The sequence below is a fragment of the Bos taurus genome, chromosome X (assembly GCF_002263795.3).
Source record: "Bos taurus isolate L1 Dominette 01449 registration number 42190680 breed Hereford chromosome X, ARS-UCD2.0, whole genome shotgun sequence".
Lineage (NCBI taxonomy): Eukaryota > Metazoa > Chordata > Mammalia > Artiodactyla > Bovidae > Bos > Bos taurus.
Window position 1 is genome coordinate 7,747,861 of NC_037357.1, and position 15,060 is coordinate 7,762,920.

Consider the following 15,060-nt stretch of genomic DNA (forward strand, 5'->3'; position numbering starts at 1 on the left):
GATAAACTTAAACGACACGGCTCCCAGAAGAGAGAGAAACTTGCCAAATAAGGAACTATCCTGAAAACCAAAAGCCCAGGAAGCACACTGGGTTTCTGAGATATATTTTCTTTTATTTGAAAATGAAGACATGTTTACTTGCTTCCTTCAGCAATCAGAAAATTTCCCAGAGTAGGGTGTCAAATGTTGGAAGCGTTGCACAGACAGAAAATGCATTCACAGAGGCAAAATCAAGGAGTTCGAAGGAGAACATCTCATTTTCCACACCCCGTGTTTCTTCCTCTCCCCTCCCAGCTTAAAGGCCTCTACATCCTGGGATGAACCTGGGTGTCTAAAACTCTACCCGACCGTCCATGGCTCAGCTTTGCACAGTGTAATGGAGCTAATAAGTAAATGGTAGGATTTGAATCCAGAACCACCTGACTCCAAGGTTCACAGCTCTTTCTAGAATAGCATCTTTAACAAATACTTCTTGTAAGCTTTCAGGGTGATTCATATCACATCTATGAAGAGTTTTAGACTCTTACAAGTTTCAACTCTATCATTTCAGGTGAGATACTAGAATTCTTGATCCTGATAAATATCTACAGATGGGAAAGTGTGGGTCCTGGGCCAGTGAAGGAAGTCTTGCAATATCCCGCCCATATCCAAGTGGTTGTGGCTGGGAAAAAACACATGTTGGAATGACTACTCAGCCTTATGCCAGATGATGCCTTTCCTTTTCCTTTAATCCAAGTAACGAATCCAGTGGCACTGCCAAGCTTTCTACTCACCACTTGTACAGTCCTTCAAGTAGGTCTTGACATTCAAGATTATAGGGCTTTGGGTCCAATTTTACAACATCTACAGAGAAAAGAAAAAAGATACAACTTGATATAGCATAAAGTTGATATGCATAAAGATACAACTTGATATAGCATAAAGTTGTAAATATTAAAACAAAAGTTGTAAGTGTGAACATAAAAGTTGACAGTAATTTCATAAAAGAATGCATAAAGGACACTGCTATTTAAAATATATTGTTTAAAATAAGTTATCAGTGATTTAGGGAGATAGCTGATACAAAATGCAGAGACTACAAAAGTCAGACATATGGCTATGTTGGAGAGAAATTAATATTCTTTCTTGCTGTATTACTCTGGGTTGAATAGTGGTTTAAATCGCCCATACCTCACCTCTTGGGGAAAAACCTAGGGTATTGCAAATAGAAATCGGGTGGTGTGAAAGGTCTTCTAGATGAGATACTTTAAGAAAAGACACAGTGTTTGGAAATGCATCATTTTACCGGAAGTTAGGCTGATGGAAAAGTCCAGATATTTTAAGTATTTATTATTTGCCCTATGACCAAGAACTCTAGCCGATCAAAGCTGCTGGGCTTCCTAGGTGGGGCAGTACAAGTAAATTGCCTTAGGAAAGCCTTTGTAAGTTTCCACATTTGTCATTTGTATGCAGCCTTGGGCTTTATCTGCTACCTCCCAAACTGCCCATCATCTTGCTCCCTTACAAGACTCATGACCCTTTGAAAGTAGATGGAGATACTCTTAAGATTTGAACCATAAGGCAAATAAAACTTGTTTTGTCCGGACAGGAAGGCATGGTCTGTATTCTCTTCCCTAAAGACACAGCTGCATTAAGGCAATATTCGCCACTACTCCTGACGGTACACCAGAGGATTTGCAGTGACATCGGGATGAATAGATTTTGTTTTCACACAGTTGTATTTATTTTCTTGTATGTAGTTTCATGGATATTATTGCTTTGGACACTGCCAAATTTAAGTAAACAAGCAGCTATAGAGATAAATATCAAGAAAATGATAGTGTGGTATGTGGATAGATACAAATTATTAAGGAAATTTCTGAGGATATGAAATTTGAGAAATAATGTTTTAGGGTTAATACAATGAGGCATTCTCACCAAGATCAACATGTGTTGAAATGGTCTTTTAGTCCTCCAGGCAAGAATGATGTTGCTCCTGTAACTTAGTTGTGGCCATTTATTGCCTCTTATTTGTATGTTCTCTTTGCCTCTCCTGCTATTTAAATCTTCTGCATATTCTATTCAGTCACAGTGAATGTAATATTGAAATCTGGAAAGTGAAACTTCCCAAACACATGTTCTTGGGTGAAATCTTTGTCCTCTAATCCTCACATCCTAGCATTTTATTGGATGCCCTATTCAATTGCTTTCTCTCTGCATAAGCTTTCCCTGTAGACTGTATACACGCTGATGAAATTTCTCGGTTATCCTCCCATTTTCCTTCTTTGTGAAAAGCTTCAGCCTTTCTTTTTCCATCTGCACCCTCCCCATCGCCATTGGACTGACTCTGGTATGGGTGACTGACTCTTTTCTGCTTCACTAATCCAGCACATGTATTCAAGTCAGATGCCTGCAATATGAATTCCTGACATTCAGTGTGTGCAGATTGAGATTATTAGAAAAATAATTCTAAAGAAATTGACTTCTGATATATGTTTACTAAGACTAAAGCAATTTAGTAGCTTGGGGTTTTCATTCAAGAAAATGAACGGCTTTTATCTTATCTGATGGAAGGTTTCTTCTGGGAAGTCTGGCATATTCTGAGGCTGATTTCTGCTACATATATCAGAAGTTAATTCCTTTAGAATTATTTTTCTAATCTCAGTCTGCTGAAATTAGATAGGTTGCCACAGGATAGCAGTATCTTCTTGTAACTGAGGAAGCAGAAAAGGGAGAGCAATTGAAAAAAATGTCTTCTCTTTGAACACACACACACACACACACACACACACGTGGTCTAATAGTTTTTTCTTAAAGAGAAAATATCTATACAATGGGTAAATCTGGTGAATTAACATCAGAAACCTGCTTCATCTCGCTCCCCAGCTCTCCAAACATTCTCAGGATACCTAAATCAAAGAGAAACAGATTAAGGTGAACAGCAAGGCATGTTCTGTACTCAAAGTAAGATCAATCTTTATACATAGATCCTTTTTTGGCACTGATGTAGAAAACCCAAACATGGAGATACTTAGGTCTGCAAATAACTTAATCTGCATACCAGATGGATCTAAGGGGAAAAAACATAGACACTTTTCCACACATACTTTTTTTTTTAATGTGAGCATAGAAAAACAGATGCTTTTGCTCCCAAAGGGTCTGTGGGCCTCTCTCAAGTAGTCTTATGGAGCAATTTAACTTCAAATTTCTAAAATTATGCAGATTAAGCATTAAATCGGAAAAGAAAGGGCCTCTAGAAAAGCAACTCAACATTTTCTGAATTATTTTTAGCTGCTCAATAATACCCAGCCCCCAGTTTCACAGAGAAGTGGATGGAGGTGTCAACAAGGGGACGTCTCCCCCCAGTGGGTCAACTATGATTCACTGACTTCTGTAACAAATAATTTAATGCTCTGCTACATGCATGGTTCAGTGAGTTCATATATAAGAGCTTTTTCTTCTGTGAATAAAACTATTGTCTAAGTCTCACTGAAGGAGGATTGTGGCACTTTTTTCTTTCAGGTCCTATTTGTGGGCACAAAAATAAATCTCCTTAAAACAATGAATTTTATCTACATTTCACACTTGTTCCCTTCTTGCATTGATCATATCTGCCATCACATCAAGCCATCCATCTTCTTCAACAAATCTTAGACAGGCACAGCGAATACACAACATGGATTTGGGAATTGGGTATTTCCTCCTGAAATGTCACAGTAGACTGTAAAATGGCTTTTATACTTGAAGTTCTGAAACTAATTCAGGAAGAGCGATTATAATTGCTATAAAAGCAAAGTTGAATATTCTCTTGGTTACCAGAGTCATTAAAGAACTGAGGGTACAATTTATGCCTTGTTCATTTGTAACAGATGGAAAGAAGAAAATTTAAGACTAACTGAACAAGAACCACTGTCATTAACTAGTTCATTTGTGCACAGTATTACACACACGCCTTCCATCCCACCCTTCTTCCCACAAGCCCTGCACCAAAAATTCAAAAAAAGGAAAGACCAAGATCAAAACATGACACTTTTGGCAGTGAGGCCTCACTTAGCTCACATCCATAGGATTGTTGCCGTCCTACGTAAGTAAGATCTTGAGATAATTGAAATGTACTATCTTAGGTATTGGGAATTTGAGCATTTCTGATGGAAACCTTCCCTAAAATGTATTCTAATTTCCCCAGGTTTTTCAGCAGAAATTACTGAACACAACAAGCCATACCCTGATGACTCAGGCACTCAGGATGAACATCCATGATTATACTGTAGTACAATGTCATCTATTTTTTTTCCCCGGACTCCTCCTTCCTCTTTAAGTCAGTCCATCACTTCCTCTGCTGCCAATGTACCTCATTCTAACATCACTCCCCTCTCTCCATAGACACCTCCTTCAATCTGTAGCTTTTCATTTACTGTGAACTGGAAAACCAAGATTGGTAGGAACTGTAAGTTAACTAAGAGTGAAGAAGGCACTGAAAGGAAAGATGAAGAAATAATTACAGCCTTTAACTCTCTGTGACACCTAAAGGTTCCTATCTTTAGATAACTTTCCCATCTCTTCCAGTTTAAGCTTAATTTCAAAAGGGCAGTACTGTGAGAGAGCTAATTCAAATAAGTGAGTTTATTTGACACAGACCAGCTGGGCATGAGTTAAAGTGGGTATTCTAATAGCTTCAAGTTTTTCTGAAACAGAAACAATATCTTAGTAAATGACCCCTCTCCACAGTTATTTAACCCCACATCATTACATGATGCACATCCCAAATCCTTTTACAAATGTTATTCAGTTTGATCCTGACAACACTGCTGAGATAGGAAAGGCCAGGCTCATGGTCCAAGATTACAGATAAGGTGATGGAGGCTGGAGAAAGTGGTTTGCCTCTTATCAAGCTGAGTACGTGACAAGGTTGGGCACCTGGGTTCTCTTTGAGGGGGCTCATCTAACAATACTTATGTTTTCTATGGCTCCCTCTTGTCTTCCTGATTCTCCAAAGGAGACTAAAGCCTGCGTCTGGCAAGACAGACTTACTCTGTTTCCTTTGGGCTCACTTCTTTATTTCTCTCCAAGCTCTCCCAGATGTCTCAGGAATCTGACTCATTTTTCTAACAGAACTCAAACCCCCCTGATTTTATTGTGTTGAGGGTTGTCAGGGAATTAAAAATTCAACAAATGTATGGTCCCAACTTGCCATCAAAAGTTAACAGATGTCACCAAGAAGGATGTTTTTTGCCAGCGGACACTGAAGAATACATCCCAGCAGATACCTAACAGCTCATTTTATGTCATGGTGGTGTGAGAAATCACCTCCTCAAGACAATCATTAACCTTTCATTCCCTCCATAAGTAATCAGTTAGATATGTGGCTTATATTTTAAATTACTTGAAATCAGCTCTCTCCCTCTCTGGACTTGAAATGACTGAAAATAAGCATGCTATTTACATACGTGTTTCCATTCCTCTATCCCTCCCAGCAGACTGTGGATGTCTCTCCGTCCTCTTCTCCAAGAACATAAAGTCATTATTGACATTTGACATTTAGCACATATTAAGAAACCATGTAATGTACTGCCAAGAGTGGGTTCTGGAGGTACACAGACCTATGTTCTAAGTCCAGCTTTAGTATTTCTTAGCTATATGGCCTTGGGTAAATTACAAAAATTCTCTTTGGTTGAGATTCCTCATCTCAGAATGAAACCAGTGGTACTTAAGCTGTTAAATTGTTCCAGGGAATACAGCACCTAGCATAGTGCTTACAAATACTAGGCATTCAGTTAAGGGTAGCTGGTTTTAATATTATCATAGCGGCCCTTTATATGTAGTTCTGGTCTGAGATGTACACAATGTTGTTTTCTCCAATTGTTCTTAGACCCTTGACAGCTGTGTCCATAGAGGAATGTATGATGAAGTTTAATGGCCCTTTATTTGCACAAGTTCCAAATACGATATTCATACTTTTGTGTTCTTTTTCTAGAAGAGGGCTCGTAAAGTGAAATTAGCTTCAAGCTTCTGTAAAACCTGGTTCTGCCTCTGGAAGTGTCTTTAACCTCTATTTTATCCCCCGCCCTGTTCCCATTCCCATATACTACTCTGCACATAGTCAGTCCTCAATAAAATGACATTTTATAAAATCCTTAATTAACCAGGATTTTTCCTGTACTTAACTGTAAGGAAATAAGCTTATGTCAGGTATTTTGTCAAAAACTTCCAACTTCCAACCGATACCTTTAGTTGGAAAGTATTCAATCCACCTATATGTTTTCAGATAATAAAAATGCACTGTGTGAACTGTAAAACTTGGTGCTGATACAGTGTTTCTCATGAAAATTAGGCTAACAGTGATGACCTTAAGGCATGGCTTCTCAGCCTCAGCACTACTGACACTTCGTGAAATCGTGTCCGACTCTTCGTGACCCCATGGACTGTAGCCCACCAGGCCCCTCCATCCATGGAATTTTCTAGGCAAGAGTACTGGAGTGGGTTGCCATTTCCTTCTCCAGGGGATCTTCCCGACCCAGGGATCGAACCCGGGTCTCCCTCATTGCAGGCAGACGCTTTACCATCTGAGCCACCAGGGAATCGCTACTGGCTGGATAATTCTTTGCTGTAGGGCTGCCCTGTGCACTGTCACCCCTCCCAGATAGGACAACCAAAATGTCTCCAGGCATCACCAGATGTCCCCTAGGGGAAAAGTCCCCTCCCCCACAGCCTAGGGTGTCACAGTCAGCACCAAAAGAGGTACAGATGTTCACAAGTCTTTCATATTAAGGTGGGAAAAGGCAGGCGTGCATTTTAGGAAAGTTTTTTTTTTCCCCTCAAATCACTTCTGCTAGAAAAGTTTTCAATAAGCCAAAGCAACCTCGATTAACCTGAAAATCCCATTAACCCCATTCCTTGTGTGTTCTATTCCCTAAGCATTCCAGATAAAGAAAGGAAAATGTACCATACATTCTATTTTCTAATTTGTATGCAAAGTTCAGCCCATTTTCTGGCTCAGCAGCTAAGTACAGAAATCCAGTTCACGGGTGAGGGCTCATCAGCTTCATCGCTTTTGCCATCTATTTTAAGTGACACTGATGCTACTGACCTGGAAGTTTAGAGAGCTTCTTTTGCCCCTGTTGTTGACATTTTTAACTTTCATATTAGCAGTTCGTCCTGTTATCCTCTGCCTGAAAGGAAAATGCAACAAAAAGCAATCTGGCCCAAGTCACTATGATTTACTGTGGATAAAAGACCTAACACTTTGTCGATTATTTAAAAGTAATTTGCTGTAGCCATCCTAATGACTGTGCAATTGAAAAATGTCCTTGAGTAAACGATATTTATTATCTTTTATTTCTGCAGGTTGTGATCCTGGGGAAACATTCAAGAGGTTACCACTACATGCTTGCTAACCTGGTAAGAACAACAGAGTTCAAGTTTTCCAGGGCATTGTATCCTGTTTAGTTTGTGTCCCCTGTAATTATCTCAAAAAGAAATATGAGAGAAGCCTAATGTGTTTTTTAGACACTTGGAGAAATGAGTCCATAAATACAAAAACCTGAATGCAATAGCCTGTTCTCAATTATGCTGTCTCTGTTTTAGCTGTGAAGCTTATATTCTCTCCTCATTTACAAAAATAATAATTTGGTATGATTCTTCACTGATTATTCTTAGATTTAACTTGGATTTGAAATGTCAACCATTTTAATCAGGTTTGAAATGTAAAACAAGGAACACAGGATACAAGAATCAGACTCTTTCCCCCAATTAATCCAAGCATATGTGTACATTTGTACTGGATTTGTCTTTCTAGAAACAGTCCACTACCAAATCTTTTCAAACCAGATGTGAAAAAGTAGGCTTGAACAAGGAACACTCGGTGATCTTGTCAAAGGGTATAGCCAACTTTCTAAGTATAGTAAAATCCAACTTGAATCTTTAACTTCAAAGTCCCCATGCCTTTAAACTTTGTGACGTTCTAGAAATTAGTATTTCATTAAGGTTGGTTTATAGCTCTTCTTTCTCTGAAAGGACAATTGGTTTAGGAATTATAAAATGGGTTCTAAATCGGTAATATCTGTTTGGCAGTGCTTCTGAATAATACTATCTCCCTGAAATGAAAGGGGAATGCTAAATTATCACTGATACTAAGAATCTATTAAATTATTACATAATATGAGTTCTAGCCCCAAATTTATTTCATTAGCACAAGAGAATCATTACAGAGCTCTTAAACCAAAAGAACAGAAACAAAGGTGAGAAATTACTGTAATTATATTCTTAGATTTCTTAAAGAAAAATATCTTATTTTGTTTTAATAATGACTTTTTTTAATGGGTAAGAAAATGTTACTTAAACCTTCTTCTTAAGAAGTATGTGCACTCAAACACTTTGTAAGATGACGATTAGAGCTACTGCTTTGAAATGTTGTATGCATCTTCTCCAATAAATTGCTCAAAGTGGAGCACTTCAGTCCATTGTAGGGATAAACGGATTGATTCTTTTGGGAGGAGAAATGTTGATTCTTAATTTACATCTGAGTACATCCAATTTGTTTTTAGGTAACTGATAAGTAAAGGATGTTTGTTGACTCACTGAGGGTTAGACCAGGGCTTGGCAGGAAACATGGAAGTTACAGGAAGGTACCTGAGGCACTTACTGATGGATTTTACCATTGCTTCCCCACCCATAAGTATTTTGATTTCTCTCCTTCCTTCCTTCCTCTCTTTCTTTCTTCTTCCCTCCCCCTTTCTCCTCTCTTCTGCCTAGGGTTCACTCATCACTGATGGTACATGAGATGACTTTAGATATTGCACACGCAAACTTTTTTTATTATAATGGTAAATGTGTTTATTTACTATGCGTTAGAAAACCATAAAACTAGCACATCAAAATCCAAATTTTATGGATGGTGTTACTTCGTACAGGGTTAGAGATTTAACAACAAAGGAAATAAATTTTTATCTATCAAATGTATCAAGTAAACAATAGCATGTTGCTATAAACACATACAGCAAAATCTGTTTAGGGTGTATGCAGTTGTGGTGCTACATGGATGACTGAAGTTTGGGGAAGAGCACTTGGCTACTAGCTAGCTATGGGACCTTAAGTAGGTCACTTCACCTTTGACGACCTCGGTTTCCGTGCTATAAAACTCAGATGGGAGTGGGGAGTTCACTGATGTATTGGTTGGGTCCTTTGGAAGCAGATACCAACATATAAGTGGAGGTACAAGACAATTTATTGGGAATAATACATGTGAAAAATAAAAGAGAAGAACACAACACAGGTCTGATACCAGTGAAGGAAGGAAGTTTCATAAAAAAAATCTTCAGACCATGGGATAGCACAACAGGGAGCTCCCCCATGCTGCCCCTAAATGGCAAGCCATCGTACCCCAACCTTGCTCAGCCATTGGCTGGCAGATGTCTGGGAAGCACACACCTCTTGCTTGAGAACTGAGGAAAATCCTGAAGGCACCTGAAGCTGGAGACTGTTGGCCAACTCAAGGCCTGGAGGCAGTTTCTGTGTTAAAAGATCTGAGCCTGAACCAAGCACATCAATGACTGTCTCAGTTGGCAGAAGGTGACCAGATGATCTCTAAAGACCTTGCCCATCCTGGATTTCTAACTGGGCCTCCCTAATCCTACTGACAATCCTTCAGCACTTTGGTTTCCATTTGGAGAACCAGACCTGATGGAAGGGAAAGAGTATGGAGTGACAGAACAGCAAGAGAGAATCATTAGGACAAGGCTGGGGAGAAGAATGGTCAGCTGGGTGCCTACCACAGATCTCAAAATTGTGCAACCATGGAAGGATGCCTACTATAGGAATACGCAAAGTCCATTTCCTCAGAAAGAATGGAATATATAGTGTCATGTCAGTCTGGATGATGAAAACGTGAATTTGTTTGCTATACTTTCAGCAGCCACTCCTTCTCTTCCTCTAGTGACCTTCTTTCCATTTACACCGAGCCATGTGTTTCCATAAGCTCCTGTTCTCTATATCAAATTTCATATGGTCAATACAGATAGGAATTGTTACTCATCTCTGATAAAATATGAGATGCATTATCTCTTCTGTGGTTACCAGATTTTTTAAGCAGATAAAAATACCCCAAAGACACATATACATATAAACACACAGCAAACCATAGCAATTTAGACATCATTTAGATAATCAAAAACGGGTAAGTGGAGCTAAGAAGGTGTTTCCTTTCAAGATGAGCCAGCTGAACAAAAGTTGAGGACACACACAAGGGAACAAGTTCTTGTCTGAATCTTGGAGCAACAACTATTCAGAAGCACTGCCTTCTTCTACAAATGCAAAGTCAAAAACACTCACACTGCCTGCCTAAGCTTTCTGGAACCACCTGCTCCAGAGCTCCAAACATCCCCTTTGCTACCGGGTCCTATCTATCTGGCAAAAGACTTCCATGTGCTTTTACATGGACCTTTCCTGGTAGCAATCCTAAAATGAGAAGACTTGGATATTCTGTGATTGCTTCAAGTCAAGGTCAAGGTCACAGGTCAAGGTGTACATTTCAGAATGAACAACAGGATGCAAAAACTAACTTGTTGAAATCCTTGGAAGAAACAAAAGATTTCGGAGCATTGGCCAGAGACGTGATCTGGTCAGGGCAGAAGTGGACATGCCAATAACAAACAAGTAAGTCTCTTACAAATTCTGTATCAGTTGGTGGTATCATTTCTTTTTTAAAAAAATTTTAATGGAGTATGGTTGCTCTACAATGTTGTGTTAGTTTCTGCTATACAGCAAAGTGAATCAATTATACATAAACATGTATCTCCTCTTTTTTTAATTTCCTTCCAATTTAGGTCACCACAGAGCATAGAGTTCCCTGTGGTATACAGTAGGTTCTCCTTAGTGGTCTATTTTATACATGAATGTGAAAGTGTTAGTCACACAGTCACATCTGACTCGCTGCAACCCCATGGACTGTTATCTGCCAGGCTCCTCTGTCCATGGAATTCTCCAGGCAAGAATACTGGCTCCCTTCTCCAGGGGATCTTCCTGACCTAAGGCTTGAACCTGGGTTTCCCGCATTACAGGCAGATTCTTTACCATCTGAGCCACCAGGGGAGCCCCTATTTTATACATGAAAGTAGAATTGAAAGTGTTAGTCACTCAGTCGTGCCTGATGCTTTGCGATTCCATGGACTGCAGCCCTCCAGGCTTCTCTGTCCATGGGATTTTCCAGACAAAGATACTGGAGTGGTTTGCCATTTCCTTCTCCAGGGGATCTTCCCGACCCAGGGGTCGAACCTGGGTCTCCTGCACTGCAGGCAGATTCTTTACCATCTGAGCCACCAGGGAAGCCCAATTTTATACATAGTAGTGTATATATGTCAATCTCAATCTTCCAATTCATCCTGCCCTCCCTTCCCCTCTTGGTGTCCACATGTTTGTTCTCTATATCTATGTCTCTATTTCTGCTTTGCAAGTAAGTTCATCTGATTGTTATTTCCTCTTCCAGAACTCTTCTTATGGTGGAAATGTTTCTCTGCTTTAGTACCAGAGGTAACCAGCATGTATACAATTTGTCAGTCAAGCAACGTCTCTTTCTTTCATGGCAAGGTCCTGGATCAGGATCCTTTCCACTGCATTCCCAGGCATGTTGAGTATTGTGATTTGTTTCATATATATCAATAATAGTATGCATAACCCTAGACTAACCTAGGCATAATGGGGGGGGGGGGAGTGGAAAACACTAGACCAGGAGATTGGAGGAAGGTTTGAGTCCCAAGAACTGATCTGACTAGCCTGTGACAATGAAACCTCTTTGAACCTGGTTCATGTATAAAATGAACAAATAGACCACATCAAGGTTCTCCAAAGTATATTTGTACATGCGACGATTTTAGGTAGTATATAGCAAACGTCTTAGACTGATTGGTTTTGCATCTATATTAAGTGTGTATTAGAAAAAGATTCACTCTCCTGTCAATTGTGTGAAGCTAAATTAGGTATTTAGGTTAAAAAACTTAGTAAACATAAGGAAAATATATGAGGTAAATAATAGTTCAGATGATCCACTTATATGGGAAAAAACTGTAAAGGTGATATGGTGGTTTAGTCGCTAAGTCATGTCTGATTCTTTGCAACCCCCTGGACTGTAGCCCACCAGGCTTCTTTGTCCATGGGATTTCACAAGCCAGATTACTTGGGTGAGTTCCCATTTCCTTCTCCAGAGGATCTTCCTGACCCAGGGATTGAACCCAGGTCTTCTGCATTGCAGGCAGATTCTTTACCAAGTGAGCCACCAGGGAAGCCCCCAAAGGTGGTATATTAGAGACTAAAATTTGAAAAACATGCCAAGGTGACTTCCAGCTCCTCATTTCTTCCCTCCTAAAGGGTCTGTTTGGACCAGGGAAAGCCAGGAGTTTAGGCACAGCAGCTGGGTAGACCCTGATAGTGTAAGTGGGGGAGCACAACCAGTACATCATTAGCCTTGGAATATCAAGTCACCAGGCAGACTTCAAGTCAGTCTAAGTGGGCAAAAGCCAAAAGAGGTGTTGAGTGCCCTTAGCTACAATCTAAACAGAGCTGCAGCTCTGAAGGATCCATCAAAGCTGTTTAACAGTTCACACACACACACACACACACACACACACACACACCACACAAACTGGATCTGGGTTGAGATGGTCCAACAACAGATATTCAATACCCAGCCCCCAAAATAAAACAAAAATCTCCAAGCATCTGAGGTGCCCCTGTGAGACTGAGCCATAGTAGGACTCATTGAGTCCTGCACCAGTTAACTCAACCTTAGAAGACACGACAGTTTCCTTGCCTAGGCTGAGACTGATCTCAGGGTTGGGGACAGTTGGGGGCCATACAGGAGCAAGTAATGCAGTGTCAGTTGCAAGTGGTAAGGGGCCGTGGGAGCCGGAGATCAAGTTAGCCATTGTGCCAGGGGAGAAAGGGGAAAGGAAACTATCTGAGATGCCACCCTGCTGTGCTACCTGTTTTATGTAGACTTTCTCTTTAATCTCTCCAGTGAGAACAGCCTTCTTACCTACTCACGTCCCCAAGCTTTTCAGAGACTGGGAAATGGCCTCTGAAAAGACACATGATTTGTCCAGAGTCTCCCAGCAAATCCATTACCAAGCTAGATTTCCAATCCACATTGGTCAGACTCTTTACCAAGAGCACCTTGCTCTTCTCATTTTACCCATTCAAGCATCTCAGTGAGACAGAAGGACAGCCTCACGAAGGTCACAAAAGAACATTTGCAAAGACATACATGTATATGAATGATGTATAAACTATAAATTTATGAGGGTGAAGTAATCAGAAAGAAAAAGGCTGAAAAAAAACAAGGACAGCATCTCTATCAGTGCCCCCTGACACATTCATTTCTTATTCATTCTCCCTCTCCCTCCCTCCCCTCCTCTGCCCTCTTCTCTTTCCCTCTCTCTCTCACACACACACAGTCCTCTCCCCTGCTTTCTCATCCCCCTCCTTTCTCTTGCTCTCTCTTCTCTCTTTCCTTCCCCATCTGCCCCATTCATATGATTAGTCTGCCAAGAAATAATGATGGGGATTACTAGACTGTATCTAATTTGTCTAAAATTTTACTAAGGCATAAGCATTATTCAAAAAACTGAACCCCAAAGAGGAATCCAGGAGTAACCTAAGCTCAAACAAGTGAACTCTGCAGCTTACCAGATCTTGGGATGTAGCTGAAACAGAGAGGGGCCCACTTTGTTTAAAGGGAAAACAATTTTGAATGAGACTGAGTCATGCTGTTTTGCTTGCCAGTAACAACTGTTCCCTTCTGCTCCCTTCCCCTCCCAGGCCTTCTTGTTCTGTTCTCTACTCTTTCCCTTCTTTTGTTCTTCCATTTTTAATGTTCTAAATAAAAAATTCAAATATTCAAAGTCACGTGTTGTGATCACTGACACCTCAGCAGATGGCATGTAAACACAGAGCTCACTCGGCTGGAGCCTGGCCTTGCAGGCAAGGGAGGTGGGCTTGAGCTCCCTCCGGTCCTCAGTGCCAGGAGCCCGGTCACCTACCCTGGGTACACAAGTGCTCTGGTGGTGCAGGATTGATGTTCTTCTCCAAATGGAGACAGGACGCAGCAGAGTATCAAGGGAATGAGGAACCAGGACTGGGCAGGGGTCCAATGTCCTACTGTGCGTTTAGAAAGGCACAGGCAGTTGTCAGCTTGAAGTAGCCAACTTTGAAACTCTCATTTCCCCTGTCCAAAAACACCTCCATTATAGTCATCCCTTCCGCCCCCTGAAATTAACAAGGAAAGATCACTTCCTACTCAATGTTCTAGCAAGATACATTGAAAGAATTCTATTTTCTCCCCCAGGCCCCCCACATCATATCCTCTAAAACAGTATTTCTCAAACTATCCATAAAGAAAGGCTAGATTTCCCCCCAAATACTCACACAATAAAAGCACAACAAAAATAAATGGCTAAAAAACATAAAATAAACAAGACATGTAAAATAATGCACAATTATTTAGTATTAGATTCAACAGCCATATTACCCTGGCAAATTGTTATAAAGGCTTACACTCAATTTCTTTCCTTCTATCATCGCAGACTGGTAACAAACATCAGACCAGCACCAGTCTACACATACTTGCAGAAGAAAAAAAAACCAAGTGAACATTTTGGATAACCCTATTTAAAAAGAGAGAGAGAGATCAGTGGCTATTTTTCCCACTAATTGCACTTATGTCAACTCATAATTATTTGTATACAAATAACTCCCACTGGACTAAAGCGTTGTGAGGATAGGGACTAATTTTGATATGGCTCACCATTGTACCAATAGATAGCACTTAGATTTCAAAGTATGTTTGTTGATTGGATTAGAGAATAAAACAGGGAGTGAACAATACAAGCAACCTGTAATCAAGTGCTAATTTATGTGGTGTAATCTTTAACTCCATACATTACACCCTCTCAGGAGGATGTGTCTGCTTCTAGAAAAAGACTTGTGTCTCTCATTAGCAATCTGATAACTTGAATCACCACAAGTATTCATTTCCCTATCAAAGCATCACCCAGATGAACAATTCAGATGGCACTAAAGGCACAGCCAGCCTTC

The 15,060-nt window shown here is 40.2% G+C and overlaps 1 protein-coding gene across 6 annotated transcripts in view; it reads left to right on the top strand.

Moving 5' to 3' along the window:
• The window catches only part of GRIA3 (glutamate ionotropic receptor AMPA type subunit 3), a 308,633-nt gene that overhangs the window by 180,097 nt on the left and 113,476 nt on the right, over positions 1 to 15,060 (top strand). For all 6 annotated transcript variants that reach the window (XM_010821371.4, XM_005227468.5, XM_005227469.5 and 3 more), the window contains one exon: positions 7,324 to 7,377. In XM_010821371.4, the coding sequence (XP_010819673.1) occupies positions 7,324 to 7,377 (54 nt within the window). The remainder of the gene's footprint in view (positions 1 to 7,323; positions 7,378 to 15,060) is intronic.